Genomic DNA, 17,021 nt, shown 5'->3' on the forward strand with positions numbered 1-17,021 from the left:
ATTTTTTAACAATCGACAAACAATCGCAGCTTTCATATCTCAAAAATTCTAAAATCTTTAAGACGAAATATCATTCCGACAACATTTAGACCGTACATTTGGAAAACCACCCATTAAAAACGCAAGCACATTTGAATATCACTAAAATGTTGCATTTATTTCTGTTGTTTCTTGTTTTGCTTCTGTTTCATTATCCATTTCCTTACGATTTATGTTTTTCGAGAACATTAGTTTTTGTTTTGCTTGAATTTCACTTACATAGTCGATTTATTTGTTTGTTGTACAATACATAAAAAGAAATATGCGTGTTATGTTTCTATAATATATATATATATATATGTATATATATATATATATATATATTATATATATATATAAAATATATATAATATATATATATAAAATATATATAATATATATATTCATATATATATACGCGTTATTATGTAAATATATAGTCGTATAGGGTGTTAAGTATATTGATCAAGTAAACATGGTTTGACTAATATTATCGTGTTCCTCGGGTTAGAGTGAGATGGATATCAAACAGGGCTCTGAAAGAGAGGGTGTATGCTTCAGTGTGTGCGTAGGCGGTTGGTGGGCGGATGGAGTGGTGTGTGAGGTGTGTTGTTTGAGGGGGTGGAGGGAGGTGGGTTAGTTATGGAAGGGGGGGATGAGGCGCGACTACGAATTTTGGACGTACTCTTAATCGGTATCAATATTTTTACACTAACTAAACGAAAAACTCAACAAACGCCAAAAAAAAAAATCTCAACCTGGTTAGGATCGGCACTCAAAGTTCGGGACTATATATACATCGAGTGGGGCTGCATGAGCACGAGCGAGAGAGAGTGGAGAGAGCAGGAAATACTTATTTTTCCTTTATTTTAAAGTAATTTTCTTCTTTAGTTGCTGCGCGACAACATTCGAAGTGCTGGCAAAAATCTAACCTAGTTGTTATATTTTTTAGCATTTGATTATATATATATATATATACATATGCATATATGTATACACATACATATATGTAACTAGAGGAGGGCACTGGGCCGCTCAAACTATCAACAAGTTTACTAACGATAGCTCAAAAAAGTAATAAGAATATTGTTATCAATTAATATTAATTAATAAGAAAAAAAATCAACCAATGGTTACAGTTCCCGCTTGGGGGCCGCTGGACAGGATTGTGTGGTGATGGCGTGTTCGTGGCTGGTGTCGTTGACTGTGTGGGATGGGGGTGCTGGCTGGGTGCCTGGTTGGCTCGCTGGATGAGTGAGCGCTTCTCCAAAACGGATAAGTAGTAAAATGCTTAGACGTAAAAATAGGCTCTCCTAATGTTAGTATGTAATAATCACATAGACTGCCGCCATTTCCATTTTGCTGCCTGTCCCCTGCTTCCTTCTCGGTGCCTGCGGAGGACTACATGTGATGCCACTGCGCCGCCGCCGCCACATTGGCGTTGTCGTTCAGACGGGCGATCTCCCCGTGCAGCCCATGTCCCAGCCACTGCAGGTAGATCTTTCTGTAAGCCGCCTCGGACAGTCTCAGCGGATTGCCGCGCCTCAGGCCCATATCCGTCTCGCCGTACTCGTCCAAATATGGCGGCGGGACGAAGCACCCCTTGCCGCGGCCCAGGTACACCACCTGGCAGTCGCGAATCCGCAGAAAGATGCCCACTTCGGCGCCACAAGCGAGAGCGTGATGAGTGCACGCGCCCACCGAGTGCATGCTGCCCAGCTCTGGCTGGCAGCAGTACGACTGACCACACAGGATTAAGCCGCATATCAGACACATCGTTGGCGTCTTCATCTCCTCGCGCTCGTTGTTCGGACAGAAGATGTCCGAGACGCTGTTGATCAAATCGCTGAAGTCATCACACAGTACCTTCAAGCGTGGCAGCGGGCGCAGGCAAGGCTCCACCTGAAGGTCCGTCGCCCCTCGTTCGTCAGGCTGGCAACGCTGTTCCACTTCAAGGTCAATGTGAGGATGCGAGGCAAACGAGTGCATCATGGTGGCGTATACCGTCTCCATATCAAAGTAGACACCCAGCATGGGGTCCAGACCCAAGTACTGGCACATCAGATCAAAGCGATCCGGTTGATCTGTGGGAAACGTGTCTGGGAAATCCACATCGGTGAGAAAGCGATAGAAGAGACAGGAGCAGCGCAGGAATGAGCTCATCTGTCGCTGCACGTACTCGAGAAGAAGGGCCAAATCATGCGATTCACAGGGTATCACCACTGTCTGCACATGACCCTGATTCTCTTCCGATTCTTCCTCCTCCAGCTTTTTCTGTTGCGTCTTCTGCAGCACTCTAGCTGGGATATTGTAGCGGCGATAAAAGTCGATCATGTTGTCCCGAATTCTTGATGGTAGCTGCTCTACGTAATCCAATTGTGTAAGTTCAGGATTGGGCGTCTTCTCCGCTCGTTTGGCCTTCTCCTTATTCACGTCAAAGCAGAGGACCGCCTTGGTGAGCTGGGCCAGGAACATAGTCTGCATGATGTAAAAGTCGAACATGCTGCCGCTGGGTATGATTGTTTTAAATCCTGAACAATTATGAAACAATCTGGTCAATTACAATTGGTTAATGAATGATTTTCACACTTACCCATCTCGGGTACCATCAGATTGAGCACTGCAAACTGGAACGGCACCAGCACGCGGAAGCAGTCCCATACGAGCACACTGGTGTCACTATGATTAAAGATTGTATCCAGCAGTCTAGAGGAGAACTCCGCCTGGGTACGCATCGACGCAAGCAATGGAACATCATTTTCCCATTCCAAGGCGGAGCTGCGTGAGCAAGCCCTCACCAAGTTCCTGGCACAGCTCTGGTGGCGCATTGACAGCTCGGCCTTCAATGGCTTCTCGACCGCGTACAAATAGATCTCCAGGGCCTGCAGCGTGTAGCTGCAGCTATCCCACAGTATGGCTACAATCTCGATATTTTCGATGCCTAGTTGGACCTTTAGATGTGAGTGCTGAACCTTCATGGTATTTAGCAGGGCTTTTTTAAGGAATTCTATCCCTTCCATGTAGTCACCATGCAACCTAGGAGGATTCTTGATGAGCTGCACGCTCCGCTCGTATTGAGCCATGCCACCGACCACGCCAGACAACCGCAAAATGTGGGACACACTTGGAAGTGTTGTCAATTCGTGGTCCTTCATGTGACCCAGTTCGATGGCCAGTGTGCTCATCATCTCCACGAAACTGTCCAATGGTAAATAGCTTTCGTTCGGTGAAGGAGGCGCCGAAAAAGCGGGCAGCGTTTCGGTTACCGGTACTATAGTGTTACTTAGGGTTCGGCAATACGGACATTGGAACTCCACGTTCGCGGTCTGGGCTAGGGCCGCACGATTGCGGTGCGGACGACGCAGCTCCTTGAACTCCTCATTGCTGAAGTACTCCAGCCAGCAGCTGTAGTGCATCACATGGCCGCAGCAACTGATGTGCAGTGCGCTCTTACTATTACGCAAATTGGGCGTAGTGAAGATCACACGTGAGGTTTGGACAAAGGCAGAGCTAACCAATTGCCGGCCCCCACGGCTGATGGCACAGTTCTCGAAGCATAGGATGCATTTGAAGGTATCATCGCTGCCATGATAAATCTTGCGGTGCGGTCCCAAGCAGGCTACGTTCGACTCAAGGCCCACTGCTCCCTGTTCCTCCTCGGAGGGTATATCCTCCCAATCCATTGGACCCGTGGATGCTGACTCTTTGCGCGTTTCGTTTTCGGTGTCCGCAAACATTTCTGCATTGCTGCTTATGAACGACTTCTGGGCTTTCTGCATCTGGGCCATTATGTGGGCTCGACGCTCGGCTGCTAGACGAGCACGATTCTCCCTCTCCTCACGCGCCTGCTCCTCGGCGCTGAGTGACAGTTTCTCCCCGGTTTTTTGCTGAGAGCAACTGGGTCCTGCTCCACCATCACTGGGAGCCTGCTTTGCCTGCAGCTGCTTGAAACGCTCGATGGTCCACAGCACAAAGTCGTAATGAGCCTCCAACTGGCCGGGTAATAGGTAATAAATAATACAAATTGATTTAGCTAGTGGAACTTTTAACTTTTAGGGATTAGACTCACCCTCGGGCAGCGGGCGAGCTCTTCCAACTTCTCCAGAATTCCGTACTCCTGGGAACGCTCGTAGAAGCTCAAGAAGGGATAGTTCTCGCTAAGCTCCTCCTGAATGGCATAACCCAGCAGGTGAAGGACCTGTAGGGAAATAAACGAATGGCAATTTTAGAAGAATTGAAACTTCTGTAAAATGTAATACAAATACCTTTTGAAGATGGGATTCGGTAAAGGAGCGACTATAAGTATTTAAAGCCCTTTCCATAATCAACACGCAGATGTTAAGGAACACAGGGCACTGCAGGATGTTGGCCATGGATCTAGAAGAGATTAGTAGATTAGAGATTGTATGGATTAAGACATATTCACTTTAGACTCACGTGAAGGCTGGTGTTAGTTTTGGCAACATTGGTGGCGGGCAGCAGACAAGCTGCTTCTTGGCCTTTCGGCGCTCCCGTTGCAGTTCCTCGGCCTTGGACTTGTCCTCTTTGGTGTAGTGATAGAAGTACATGTTGAACTCCTCAAGCAAATGCTCCTTTAGTTCGTACACCCCCTTGCTGTCGGCTCCAACGGGTTTCTTGAACACGGCCACCGTGTTGATAACTTCCTCGAAAACGTTGTCGCTATTTCCGCTATTGCCATCTGGCAAGGCGCGACTCAACTCCGAGTGTGAGTAGGGTTTGATACACAACAGCTGGATGATCTCCTTGCGCAGGCGATCCTCTTCGGTCACCATCGAAACGCCAGGCATCCAACGTTCTCCAATGATCACGATCAGCAGTTCCAGGAACTCGTCAAAGATTGATGCCTCTCGAATGATGTCATCGTTCATTTCATTACCCGACAATATGGACCAGTAGTTTTCCTGTAACCAGGGGATTGTGTTGAACCTATTCAACACATGGATCAGGAACTCGTTGCTCTCCATTAGGGAGGCGCCTATCTGCAGGCAGGCTATGTCCCTGTCCAGCATCTCCACGCGGCAACGCACATTTCGGTAGAAGTAGAGCTGGTGCAGCAGTGTGTAACCATTGCGGCGCCATAGTCCTGCGCCCACCTGGGCGATCATTGCTTGGGTGCACAAAACCGGTTCTATAATCTCCCTGGGCGTTAGCTTGATGCTCAACGCTTCTGTTTCCGTCTGCAGCCCGTCGTAGGTTAAATCGTGGGCACCCAAGTGCAGATAGATTCCGGCGAAGAAACGCGACAAAGGCAAGTGGATGGACACCGGCTGCACTGATATGTCGTAAACTAGACAGTTGGCTACATGGCCAGCCACTTTTTTCGGCTGCATGACCTTCTCGCCACCCACAATAAAACTGTTGCTCACCAGCGCCCGCATTGTCATCTTGTAGAGCTTACGCAGCAGCTTCACATCGCCGGACGCCCAATCAATCACCTGCGAGATGGTCGTGGCCAGCTTGATGTGCAGGTTGAAGGCGCACTCCCACTCTGGCTCGTAGTCCATATGTTGGCCCGTCTGTCTGGTCATCGACTCCATGCCCTGCATCACGTTTAGAACGCGCATCAAAGCTCGGCATCCTGTGGGTTACAAATGGGGTAAATTATCTTAAATGGCTTACAAATTTAACATGTTGCCGGTGCCTACCTTCTAGGAAACCGTTCCGTAGATCATTGCTCAGCACATCCGGCTTTAGGCTGAGCAGGTATCGCAGATCGTAGAGGATGTAGTTGGCCCGCTTGAAGAAGGTGAGGCTGGCGATGTTCTTGCTAAAGTGCAGCGTCTTGTTACGGATGAACTTCTCGATGGCAACGTGGTAGAACGTGTGCAGCAGCTTGTCAAAGATGCCCTCATGAGCGATCAGATGATGGGCAATGCTGGGCACCGTGAACAGCTGGACGCTGAGCGACACAATCGAAAAGGCGTGATCATGATCATCACTGATAAAGTCCTCCACAATAGTGGCGTAGCGTCGCGAAAACTCCTGGGCTAGGATCATCTTGTTGTCATACTCCATAAGCATGCCAGAGATCAGGAGGCGGTGCCAGCAGGTACGCGCAGTCTTCCACAGCTTCACGTCGTACTCGAGGATGTGGCGAATGCAGAATGTCTCCTGCTTGCGCTGCACCAACTCGGAGAACGTCTTACGGAAGAGGTAGTGTCGCACCAGGAACTCCTGGAACCAGCCGAGCAGCTGCAGGGCAAACTGCTGGCAGGCCACGGCCCCGACGTGCAGTACCGATGTCCTGAGCGACTGGTTGTTGCGCGCCGTCGACAGCAGGGAGGTCGGCAGAATCATTTGGTTCTCGATGGATACCTTCAGTTTGTTGCACTCCTGAAAAATGATACCGTGATAAATAAATAATGCTTCTGCGGATAAGTTATGTCTCTTAGCCCACCTCAAATGTATCGCATTTGACCACTGCTCGTCCCTCGCGATCAATCGCCGCCACGATTTCCATGGCGTCCTTTGGCCGACACTTGGCAATTTTGGTCAGCGTCTGGATGACCTGGTCGAACGTGTGCGACTCATCATTGTAGAGCACAGTGCAGTACTGTGCTCCGTCCACTTGGCCGCCTTCCACGTTTCCATCCAGGCACTGTAGACTGGCGTTTGGCTCGATTTCAAGATAACTCACGCAGAAGGCGAGGATTGCCCCAAAGCAGATCTCAACACGCTCCAGTACTGCATCGGTCAGGATCTTGCTCTCCAGCGGATTCTTGCGATTTGCCTGCACAGATGAATGTATAAGAAAAATTCGGATTATTAGTTGCTTAGTTTTCTTGGTTTTAATTAAAGTGAACTATGAACTATAGCCTTGCTTTGCAAGCTACTGACCAGATGCAGTTCGCAGTACTGATCCTTCTTCCAGGCCTCGTCGTCTCCGCAGTCACAGCAGCCGCCGCCGCCGGATGTGGACATCTTGTACTTGTGGAAGCGATGCGCCGAGCGCTTGAAACAGTTGACGCAAAGCACGCAGGTGGGATCAACGCCGCACTCGCGGCAGCTGTAGGTGGGCTCCCCGTTCTTAAAGACCTTGCCACAGACGGTGGCCGTGTTGCCCTCCAGTCGGAGCTTCTCCAGTGCGGAGGAAGGATTGTCGCCCAGCATAAACTCCACAACGACATCGATGATCTCCTCCTTTGCCAGCGACTCCTTAAACATACACTTCACTGGAAGAGATAACACGCTTCATTAGTCTTAATCGAATCAAAGTGGGCTCACTGAGTTGCGCAATGCGGTGTATAGTAAGAGACTAGGTGGGGTTTGGTCGGGTCACACTTATTCGCTCCAGACCTACTAGAGCCGCAAATCAGGCTCTTCTGTCTCCATGATCGCCTTCTTCGTGTTCGTAGGCCCTTGGCCTCAACAATGCTCGTGGTGACTACACCCACAAAACAGCCCTCAAAGTTGAAATAGTATTGGATTGGATGGATTGGATTTAATTGATGAATGGGGAATGGGTGGGGGAGGATGAGGGGTTACGCTTAGTGCGAGCTTATGCGGATCGGTGAAATAGTGTCTGTTGTGGCTGCTCAATCAGGATTCTAGTGTCCACCTAACAAGTCATTTCTGAAACTTAATAATTGTTGTGTACTCACGAGTAATCACATTGGTATCTGAAAAGAAATCAATTGGTCAATGTTAGTAACATATCTTGATTGGATCAAGGACTATAAACATGTTTCATGAACTGCATGGACCTTGTCTTATGATCCTTATTTATCTAGTTTAGTAAGCAAAGCCTAAATTCATGTTGGAAAACAAATATGTATATTCACAAATAGAATTTAATTAAGTACGTCCGATACTTTTATAAAATTATATCTTTACTGATGGCTAAAAAAACAACTGTTTTTCAGTTGGCCCAGTATCTTTTGGTTAAATACAATTAGAGACGGCTCGAAGACATTAGAATTACAGGTTATAAATAAACGTGCTGACTCATGGGTTAGCAAACTGTCATCTTCTGGCTTTATTGCCTTTCGATGCCGTGAGTAATGCAATGGCGATGGAGTATCGTTAAAATGATTAGAACAGGTCGGACCGCACCGCATGTGGATAATGAACATGATCGTGATCATGATCGCGGCTATATTATTGGGCCTGGGTGACCGCAAAAGAGAACCACAGTCGCAGACAAGAGAAACCTTCGGGCTAAACGAGTTTTCGCAACCAGAGAAACCAAATAAAATCAAAATCAAATTCAAATGCAAATACAAATACAAATATAAAAGCCAGCAGTTTACAACAAATGCAGTTCAAGGTCGCCGCAAACGATGTGAAAACTCTGCAGCGCAGAATCGAAAAAAAATACAATATTGAAAAGAGAGCGATAAGCTTTCAATATAATCTATATTATCAACGCATCTAACGTAGGGCTATCAGTGAAAAATGAAATATATTTACGCATATGTACATATCTACAATGCAATGCACATACAATAAATACAAATTGAAGAGAACTAGCAGTGTACTTCCTTTAAATAATCTTCAGCTATATCTCCAGGTAACATGGCTGCCTATATAGAAATGCATTTAAAACTGCGTGTGCGTCAGTTTACTGAGGCGTAATAGACTGGAACAAAGAAGGCGCCTGGAGCGGAAAATAAAAGAAAGAAACCGAAATCGAATCGAACTGAACTGAACTGAAATGCACTATACAGAAATGCCTCTATACTATGCCAGGAGGAAGAATGCCGGAGAAGAGGCCACCTCATCGGTTCCTGAATCACAGCGGATTGTTCAGGAGCAGCACACTCAATTCCGCAGGCACGATCACAAAAAGAAATCAAATATGAAGTATGTAACAGCATGATATAAACATCCGAGGTCTAATTATTATTTAAACAATAATTACAAAGGGAAATACAAAAAGTAGTACTCAATTAAACTCCTAACAAGACGTCATCAAAAGGTGACTGAATCGAAAATATATGCATAATTTAAACGATATTAAACTTGATTGCAATGCAAACATCACACGTAATTACAGCTTCCAATGAATTGTGCATTTTTTTGAACCAATAAATCTTGGCCTTTATTCAAGATGATTCGCCCTTAGCATGGAAATTAATTATGGCAGCCACTGTACTGCACATTTCTCAATCCAAAGAGGAAACAAAATTTAAACGATCGTTACAAAGAGCATTTCTGATTTCTGCAAGGGTAGGTGGGCGATCGAGGGCATATAAATCTCGATAAATACGGACACCTACACCCACACCTTTTGTAAAATATAATATATATTCATGCCCAAAAATGTGTCAGCTGTTTGCTGTTTTTGCACAATGAAACGAGAGCGAAAGCGGAAAAAGAAACAAGACATTGAGTGTGCGCCTAGGATGAGTGGTGGATATCCAACAAAGATAAGAAAGAAAGACTAAATTCGCAGAATGTGCAAGCGATTTGGACAACATTTTAACTAGTAATAATACATGAGTGTTCCAAGTTTGAATCACTTCCATTGAGACAAATGTCTTCGCACTGTGAGGCCAGAACAGCCTCTATAGAGGCGAACCAGCCAGAGATATGTATAAACAGCGAAAATCGGCAAAAACTGGACACGTCAGGCGGCCGCGAAGACCTCCGCGGATGTGCACCTGGACCAGATAAACGCAGGTTGAATAAACTGCCTCCGAATACATATTTCTGTACATTTTATATTTAACTCTCTGGCTTATCAGTCCGGCAGGCAGGCAAGCAGCGAAGTCTGCGGATTCGTCTCCGTTCTCTGCGGAATCCGGCTGTCCACCTCATCCGTATCTGTTGGCTTTCGTCATTGTGCATCGGGATTCGAGTGTAGTAGTCTACGGCCAATTAGACAGCAGGCAAATATCAGCGGAACGCAACTATGTATATACAGGGGGTATGGTATGGTATGGTATATGGCCATGGCAACGCAACAACATCGGTAGCCATGCCCTCCATATGCTTAGCAGCTGATAAGGAACGATAAGAGCCATGAGAAGGGGTAAGAACCCGATTAGCAAAGGCGGAAAGTAAACATTGTTGGAGTTATTTGGCAAAAACATTCGCTATGCCAAGAACGGATTACTCAATGGAGCCGGGAAAATGAGGAGCACTCTTGAAGAAGCTACACTGGAAATGATTTCCATTACCTGCTATTTGTTTAACAAATTGGTCATAAGTAACAATATAGTTTTGTATTGTATATTTTCATCCTTGGCATACAAACAGATAGTTGCAACTCCTCTCGTTTCATTTCCCCATCTCCTATTAAATCAATATTTTATAAACAGAAAGTCATCGCAAATTTGAGACGCTTTAGGTGTCTTCCTAGGAATCTAGATTCTCCCAATTTGTTTCATTCAAAAGTCGCGTATTTGATTCGGATAATGTTCACTTCTGGCGATATTAAGTTCAAAACGAGTTTGTTTACTTAATTCATTTGTTGCCTGACCAGGCTTGAGCCATTGTTGGATCAACTTGCAAACACTGGGCAAAAATGATTGTCACAAAAAATGTCATTTTGCATTTTGTACTTGAATATACAAGTATTTTCCTATTGATTAATGCTAGGAGATGTAATAGCAATTAAAACATTCCCATTTGAAAAAGAGCCTGAATTGTATTAGTTTCAAAAATTCGAACAGAAGATTTCTCACAGTGTACGATGAGTGTGCATAGAAGGCGAGACAGGTAGAAAACAGAGAAGGTGGCGATTTTTGAACTGGCAAACTTGAAACTGGCCAATTGAAAGGAAAACTTGGCGCAGCAAGGCATGCCGCCGAGGAAAAACAAATTCGCGGAAATGGGAAATAGACGAAACGTGAGAACAGCAGCAAAGTCAACAAAAGCGTGCAACTGCTCAATGGCAATAAACAAAAGACGAAAGCAGAACAAAAATAGCATTAAAACGCACGACGAATAATGATAATTCAAGAGCGAGAGTTTTTAATGGGATTCGGTCAACTTTTGACGCCGCATCGATTTGGCATTATGGTAGTTACCGTTATACCAGCCTTTTGGTCGAAAGAGAAAACTATCTTTTTGAAATTAATCTTATCTTATTGGAATTGAAACGATCCGATTGAACTCTTTTCTATTGGATTGATCAAGGCCTATATATGTATGCATCATTAATAGCTCTGTCTGCATAATTTTGAGTTTTGATTTATGGTGTCATATACAAGAAACAAGCTGTTTGCCGAGCGCAATTAAACTAGTTATTAGATCTTTTAACCCTTCCTGCAGATTCATACAATCAAGGATTATATGCATTGTCATCTCGACTCACCTTTAACCGTAGCGCTAGTCTGGTAATCAAAATATTTGGGCGACTCGCGCTTTAAGAACTCGATGATATCGGAGCGGTCTAGTGTGCCCGCCTGGCGCTTGAGGCGCCACTCCTTAAGCGGCGAGCTGCACTCGGCAGGGGGCGCCACAACGACGTCCTCCATGTCGTAGCGATCCATCGTTGCCTTCGCTCGCACTGGCTCTGGCTCCTCTCTTTTTCTCTTTCCTGGTGGGGATGAGAAAAACAAAATAATTGCAGCGGGGCTGAGGATGTGTGTGTTTGCGTTGGGGGCGTCTCGCTCTCTATTTTTCTTCCTTTCTCTATCGTCCGTGTGTCCTTGCTATTCCTGTGACAGTAGTTGTTGTTGTTGCTGATGTTGTTGTTCTTGTTGCATTGGTTGTCTTATGAGTTTTTTGCGAAAAGCAAAAAAAAACGGGATTTAATTAGGATGCGGGACAAAAAAAATTTTGAGTTGCGCTCTCGCCCTCGCTCTCGCTCTCTTGTCGTAGAAAAATTTTCGTTTCTTGTTTTGGAGCACACACTTACTTGTTACTTGTTAATAAACGACTCATATTTTGACAACAGTTCCGAATTTTACAAAGGCTGACAATTCAATCGAGGAAAAATGTACATATTTACGAATGGCAGCTGTTGCTTTGCACTTTTTCCTTTGTATCAGCCAGTTGTGATTTTTTTTGGATTTAATTTTTTGACAGCAAGCAAAGGCAGAAAAAAAGAGAGACAGAGCGCATGGCAAAACGCGAGAAACAGTAACTTTAAACACACGCACACACATGCACGGCCACGGGCACTATTTTTGGTTTTATTATATTTTTATAATAATCGTTTATTATCTACAATTTTCCTTTTGGTTGCCTTTACGTGCGCTTAGCACCTTAAAAAAATAGCTTCTCTTTTTCTTAATTTTTCACTTTCTGACAATCACACACACGAACACGCACACCAACTTAAATTCACTCTACTGCGTTTCGCTTTCGTTTTCTTCTTTTCCCAACCTTTTGCACGTACCTATTTCGTTTTTGTTTGGCTCGTGGCGTTCACGAGCAATTTAGACCTGTGTTGTTAGTTAAATCTACTTATTTCAACTGGCACAACGAGTATTCGTCTGCCAATTTCGTAACCTAAACGCAAAAAAACAAGACTGTCATCGATAAAAGCAGGCGTTTTGTGTCTGCGCCTATCGGGCAATGCGGTACGTCGATATCTGGTCGTGCTATCATCGATAGCATGCGAGCGGTGATAGCGAGTACACACTACGAGGTTGCTCATGAATCGCGAGTATCGATAAGAAATCCAATTGGCGCCAATAAAATCGATTTTAACTAAATTTGTATATGGTAATACAAATCGTTTTCCATTTGCCAACATAAAACTAAATATGATTGAAAATTGTTTGCCTAATGTACACGCTTTATTTCCGTTTAGAAATTAATATAGCAATAATACATTTTAGGCAAATTGATGTGGTGAAAATACCAAATATAGCTGAAAGAGACATATTCAATTAAAGACCCAGATTAATTTTAAAGCCCCGAATGCAAAAAAAAAACACAATATCAAAACCAGATTTTTCTATTTAATCTTACATACACACAAAAATGTCTTTATTGTTTCGCTTTTTTGGTTTTTAGTTGCTTTGGATCGCTTTGTTGGTATACTTGTGTCTGTTTGTTGGAAATACATAGTTTTGTTCGTTTTTTCGCTATATCTATTTGGATTCTGTTCGATTTCGGCTTGAATACTTTATGCTGAGATGTTGTCTTGAAACCAAATCACTTCGTTCAATACTGTCCAGTTTTGGTCTTTTTTGTGTTAGATGGTGTGGTTTCTGTGCTCAACTGAATAATCAGGCATGCTCCGGTAATCGTAACTTAGTTTCGATTTCGATTTGAGAAAAATCGTTCGATTTCGTTATTAGCTGCTCCGGTTTTCGCAAAATTGTTGCTATCGAAATGATTTGTAAACAGTAACAGTGTTTAAGCTGTTTCCAGACAATAGAGCGGCCAAATTTGCCACTGTTTCAATTCCAATATTCGCAATTACGTTTTTACTCCACTTTGACCATTTAATTAATTAAATTAAATATCATTATTTACAAACAACACTTTTGGCCCTCCTTTATATAATTCGCCTGATTCGTTTCACCAACAATATGGAGTTCTTCCCTTGCCAAATCGAATCTTTTTGTTACCGACCGCAAAATTTTGTTTGTCAAATTTTAAGGTGGGGTCAGAAATACATATTTTATAAAATACCTAAGTAACAGAATGATCTTGTGGTGATGTGGAATAAGTAAACTATTTTTCCCCTTTTGAAAATAAGATCTAATTGAATATAAAAAAAATAATTTCAAATCGAAATTGTAAAATTCTTACGAATTCGATTAACGGAGCATGCCCATATATGTGGGTTTTCCATCGTTTCCTTTGTACTTTAGGGAAATGAGTTGTATGTTGCAGTTTGTATTTGTTGTTAGCTTTGCGTTTACATTGTTTGGTTCCACGTAGTTAATGGCTTTTTGTCGCTTTGGTAGCTTGGAATACATTAAATTCTGCCTTAGCACAATTACATATATAGTTTTCCTTTAGTTTATTATAGAATTGTTGTTTTAAACATTTATAAATATGCATTTATCGTTTAGTTAAGTTTAACATTTATTTATTCTCGGGTCTGTTTTTGGGCATTCTCTTCTTTTGGTTTAGTTAACTTGGGTTTCAAGTGGCTGCGACCCCCCATCGTGTACAACATTTAAAGCTTGACTATATTGTTTTATCTGGATTTCTTAGTTATAGTTGGATTCCGGAAGTCGGGGGCCTCTCGTCGGCCCCGCTACAATAAAATTTCAATTTCAATTTCGGTTTCGCTTATTGACGCAACATTTAACACCTAGGCTTTTGACAAGTACATCCCATTTCAAATATGGAACTCGCGACTTCCTCCTTCCGTTTAATGTTAATGGTAAAAAAATCTAAAAAAAATTGTTTCGCCACTTGTTTATTTCTTGGTTTAGTTCTCGCTAAAGCACACCAATTCCCCCCACATATGTACATATATACATATGTATAAAACATATGTGTCCTGATCCAATGCGATCGATATACATAGGGGGCTTTGCAAGCCTGGGACTTGTCTTTAGTGTGGCACAATCTCCGCTCCATCCACTCTCCATATATATTTAGATTAAAAATTAGATCTGTTTTGGATGCTAGACAGCTGGAAATACCCTGTATCCACAGCATTGAACGTCGAATGGATATGAAGATTAAAGCTTTTGCACACCGAAAGTCGGGAGAGAAGAATCGCATTCGCGATCACGATCGGGATCGGGATGAGTATCTATGGAGTACAGGGTATTTTATAGTCGCCTACTCTCGACTATCACAAACATTCAATGGGGCATTAAGCGTTCAATTCTCCTCTCCGATTCTTCATGACTACTCACAAACACTTGTTGGCTATTTAAAAGATATTTCCACCATCTTTCATTTGGACATGACTTGTGTAATTGTTTCAATAAGTTTCGAATTCGATTAGCGCGCTCAATCTCGCTTTCACATCTCATTTAAAATTTAATCGTTAATATATACAAAAAAAATAACGTTCAGTCAATTATAACTATATGTTTATACACATCGAAACGAACACGTAAAGAAACAACAATGAGGTCTAAACGAATTACATGCACCATGACACACACATATCGCGCTGCATTCGGTGCGCCATTTGCAATTAGGTAAATGTAAGTCCCCTACATTTGTATCCTTACGTCAAGGACATCGACATCTCGCCGGCCCGTTACACCATCGTCACCCCCCTCGCTCCGTCAGTTTGGTTAATTATTTAATACACATATGTTAATAATCAGTCGCATAAATGAATCACCTTGCTTTGGTTTTGTTTCTAATTACTCTGTTTTCTCGATTCGCATTCACACTCGATTCTCGCCGGCGAAATCATATCAACCGAAATATACAGATATATAGTCGAGTTGGCCGACTTTGGTGACTAGTTCTCGACATTTGATGGCTCGTCTCTGAATTAACCTTTTCAATTTTATTCTAGGGAAAAAACACGATCTACAAGTTCGAGCTATAAAAAAACCTAAGCTAAACTAAACTAAATTGCATAATAATAATAATGTAATAATTTATACCTATTCAAAATATTTTGATCCTAGCTCGTATTATAAAAATGACAAATCATTTTGAAGAAATATTTAAATTTGGAAAACCATGAATGCCATTTAGATTTTTATAAATTTCAAAAGTGACAAAACTTGTAATATTTTCTCCCAAAAAATAAAAGGTTTTCAAAATCTAGTCTACTTTGCCAAAGAATTGTACCCATTAATGCCTTTGGAGAATCCACACTTTCACACAAAATGACCTTTCCTCGTTTTCACATTCGTTACAAATTTGCGGAAGCTAAGTTTGCACGTGGTAATTTAGCAAAATTAAATTAATTAGGTTTAACTTTAAGAAGACCTGCAATTGAATACTTTATCCCCATTTTCACTTTCGCCAGCAATCAGCGGACTTGAATATTTATATCGATTTTGTATAATTCTTTAAATAAGTGATAGAGAAATTGCAGGTTTTAGAAAATAATAATAAATGTAAGTATAAAAAAGCATGTAAATATGTAAAATAAGTAAGCATGTGCTTACTATGTTATCGCAGCCAACTTCAAGTAGGAAATGTTAAAACTGACGCTATGTTAATTGAGGGATTGGAAATGTTAAGTTGTTGGTTTTATAGGAAATTAAGAAAGACATCTTGTAAAGCCTGCCACAAATTCAAATCTTTTATATTAAAATTAAAATAGAATTAATTGAAAATGATCAACATTATTTAGAGCGTGCTCTTGACTTGTAAACAGCATCAAGATGTATAAACTTTTCGCAAACTGAAGTCGAAAGTGAAATGAGGATAGATCTGCCCGCCCGGGAAACACACGCTTGACACACGGAGGAGGACACCCCTTGGGTGAATCCCCTAGTGCTGGAGGATACGCGACTTCTGGGCGAGCACGGCCTCCGACTGGTGGAGTCGGCGCTTGCTGCTGTAGTTGCACAGCTTGCCGGCGACCTTGCTGAGGGTGGTGGCCGTGGAGGAGGTGATCAGGTCCAGGGCCTGCAGCCGGTTGTCCAGTTCGTCGAGCGCCGACAGCGAGGCGCTCGTCGTCGTGGCGGTCAGCAGGGTGGACAGATTGCTGCCGGCGGAATCGCCGGCGGCATCCGCATCCGGATGCGCATCGGTGGCGGGCCCGATGTCGATGTCGCTGAGCTGATTGGCCAGCGGATCCTCGTCGTAAGGATCGTAGGGGGGTCTTAATTATTGCTTGAACACGAACAGACCCGTGGGGTCCCACTCGTTGTCGTCGACGGGGCCGAAGCACTCATCGAAGTACCATTCCATCGTCTTGTAGACGTGGCTCAGCGACCTGGCGATGGCGTGATCCTCGTCGGGATACACCTGGTGCCGGAACTTCACCTGCTGCTCCACGAGCGCCCGCACCAACATCAGCGTGTGCTCCTGGTGGACCAGCGTGTCCGCCGTGCCGTGCATTAGCATCAGGTTGCGGCCCTTGATGTTGCCCGCCTTCATCGTGAGATCCGCCTCCTGGAGGGCACGCAGATAGTCGCCCTTCAGTGGGATGTAGCGCTCCGTGAAGAAGGAATCTGCAGGAAGGAATACACATC

The 17,021-nt window shown here is 43.6% G+C and overlaps 3 protein-coding genes across 7 annotated transcripts in view; 1 reads left to right on the forward strand and 2 right to left on the reverse strand.

Moving 5' to 3' along the window:
* Positions 1-130: 130 nt before the first annotated feature.
* Positions 131-12,522, reverse strand: LOC6726210 (E3 ubiquitin-protein ligase UBR1). 2 transcript variants are annotated; one of them, XM_016172458.3, is made up of 11 exons: positions 12,329-12,522; positions 11,300-11,524; positions 7,641-7,658; positions 6,877-7,211; positions 6,437-6,769; positions 5,685-6,372; positions 4,456-5,617; positions 4,284-4,395; positions 4,088-4,216; positions 2,612-4,010; positions 131-2,549 (listed from the first exon to the last, which is right to left on the reverse strand). In XM_016172458.3, the coding sequence occupies exons 2-11, from the start codon at positions 11,475-11,477 to the stop codon at positions 1,420-1,422; spliced, it is 5,484 nt and encodes a 1,827-aa protein (XP_016039736.1). In that variant the 5' UTR covers positions 11,478-11,524; positions 12,329-12,522; the 3' UTR covers positions 131-1,419. The 2 variants fall into 2 exon arrangements, with proteins under 2 accessions (XP_016039736.1, XP_016039735.1); XM_016172457.3 differs by having other exon boundaries at positions 11,300-11,700.
* Positions 8,585-11,022, forward strand: LOC27207864. Its single transcript, XM_016183508.3, has 2 exons — positions 8,585-9,660; positions 9,726-11,022. Exons 1-2 carry the CDS (start codon positions 9,515-9,517, stop codon positions 9,982-9,984), a joined length of 405 nt encoding a protein of 134 aa, XP_016039737.1. The 5' UTR covers positions 8,585-9,514; the 3' UTR covers positions 9,985-11,022.
* A 354-nt stretch (positions 12,523-12,876) lies between the features above and the next one.
* Positions 12,877-17,021, reverse strand: part of LOC6726213 (inactive dipeptidyl peptidase 10) — a 99,742-nt gene continuing 95,597 nt past the window's right edge. For all 4 annotated transcript variants that reach the window (XM_039297623.2, XM_039297624.2, XM_016172455.3 and 1 more), the window contains one exon: positions 12,877-17,000. In XM_039297623.2, the coding sequence (XP_039153557.1) occupies positions 16,654-17,000 (347 nt within the window). In that variant the 3' untranslated portion in view covers positions 12,877-16,653. The remainder of the gene's footprint in view (positions 17,001-17,021) is intronic.

Source organism: Drosophila simulans, chromosome X (genome assembly GCF_016746395.2).
Source record: "Drosophila simulans strain w501 chromosome X, Prin_Dsim_3.1, whole genome shotgun sequence".
In the NCBI taxonomy this organism is placed as follows: Eukaryota; Metazoa; Arthropoda; class Insecta; order Diptera; family Drosophilidae; genus Drosophila; species Drosophila simulans.

Excerpts from the sequence above, each read along its gene's own strand:
- LOC27207864 (XM_016183508.3), top strand. The coding sequence starts at position 9,515 with ATGTCTTCGCACTGTGAGGCCAGAACAGCCTCTATAGAGGCGAACCAG. Across the intron at positions 9,661-9,725 it reads CCTGGACCAGATAAACGCAG|TCCGGCAGGCAGGCAAGCAG; the intron begins GTTGAATAAACT and ends CTGGCTTATCAG.
- LOC6726210 (XM_016172458.3), bottom strand. The coding sequence starts at position 11,477 with ATGGATCGCTACGACATGGAGGACGTCGTTGTGGCGCCCCCTGCCGAG. Across the intron at positions 4,217-4,283 it reads CCGAATCCCATCTTCAAAAG|GTCCTTCACCTGCTGGGTTA; the intron begins GTATTTGTATTA and ends ATTTCCCTACAG. Across the intron at positions 4,011-4,087 it reads AGCTCGCCCGCTGCCCGAGG|TTGGAGGCTCATTACGACTT; the intron begins GTGAGTCTAATC and ends TTACCCGGCCAG.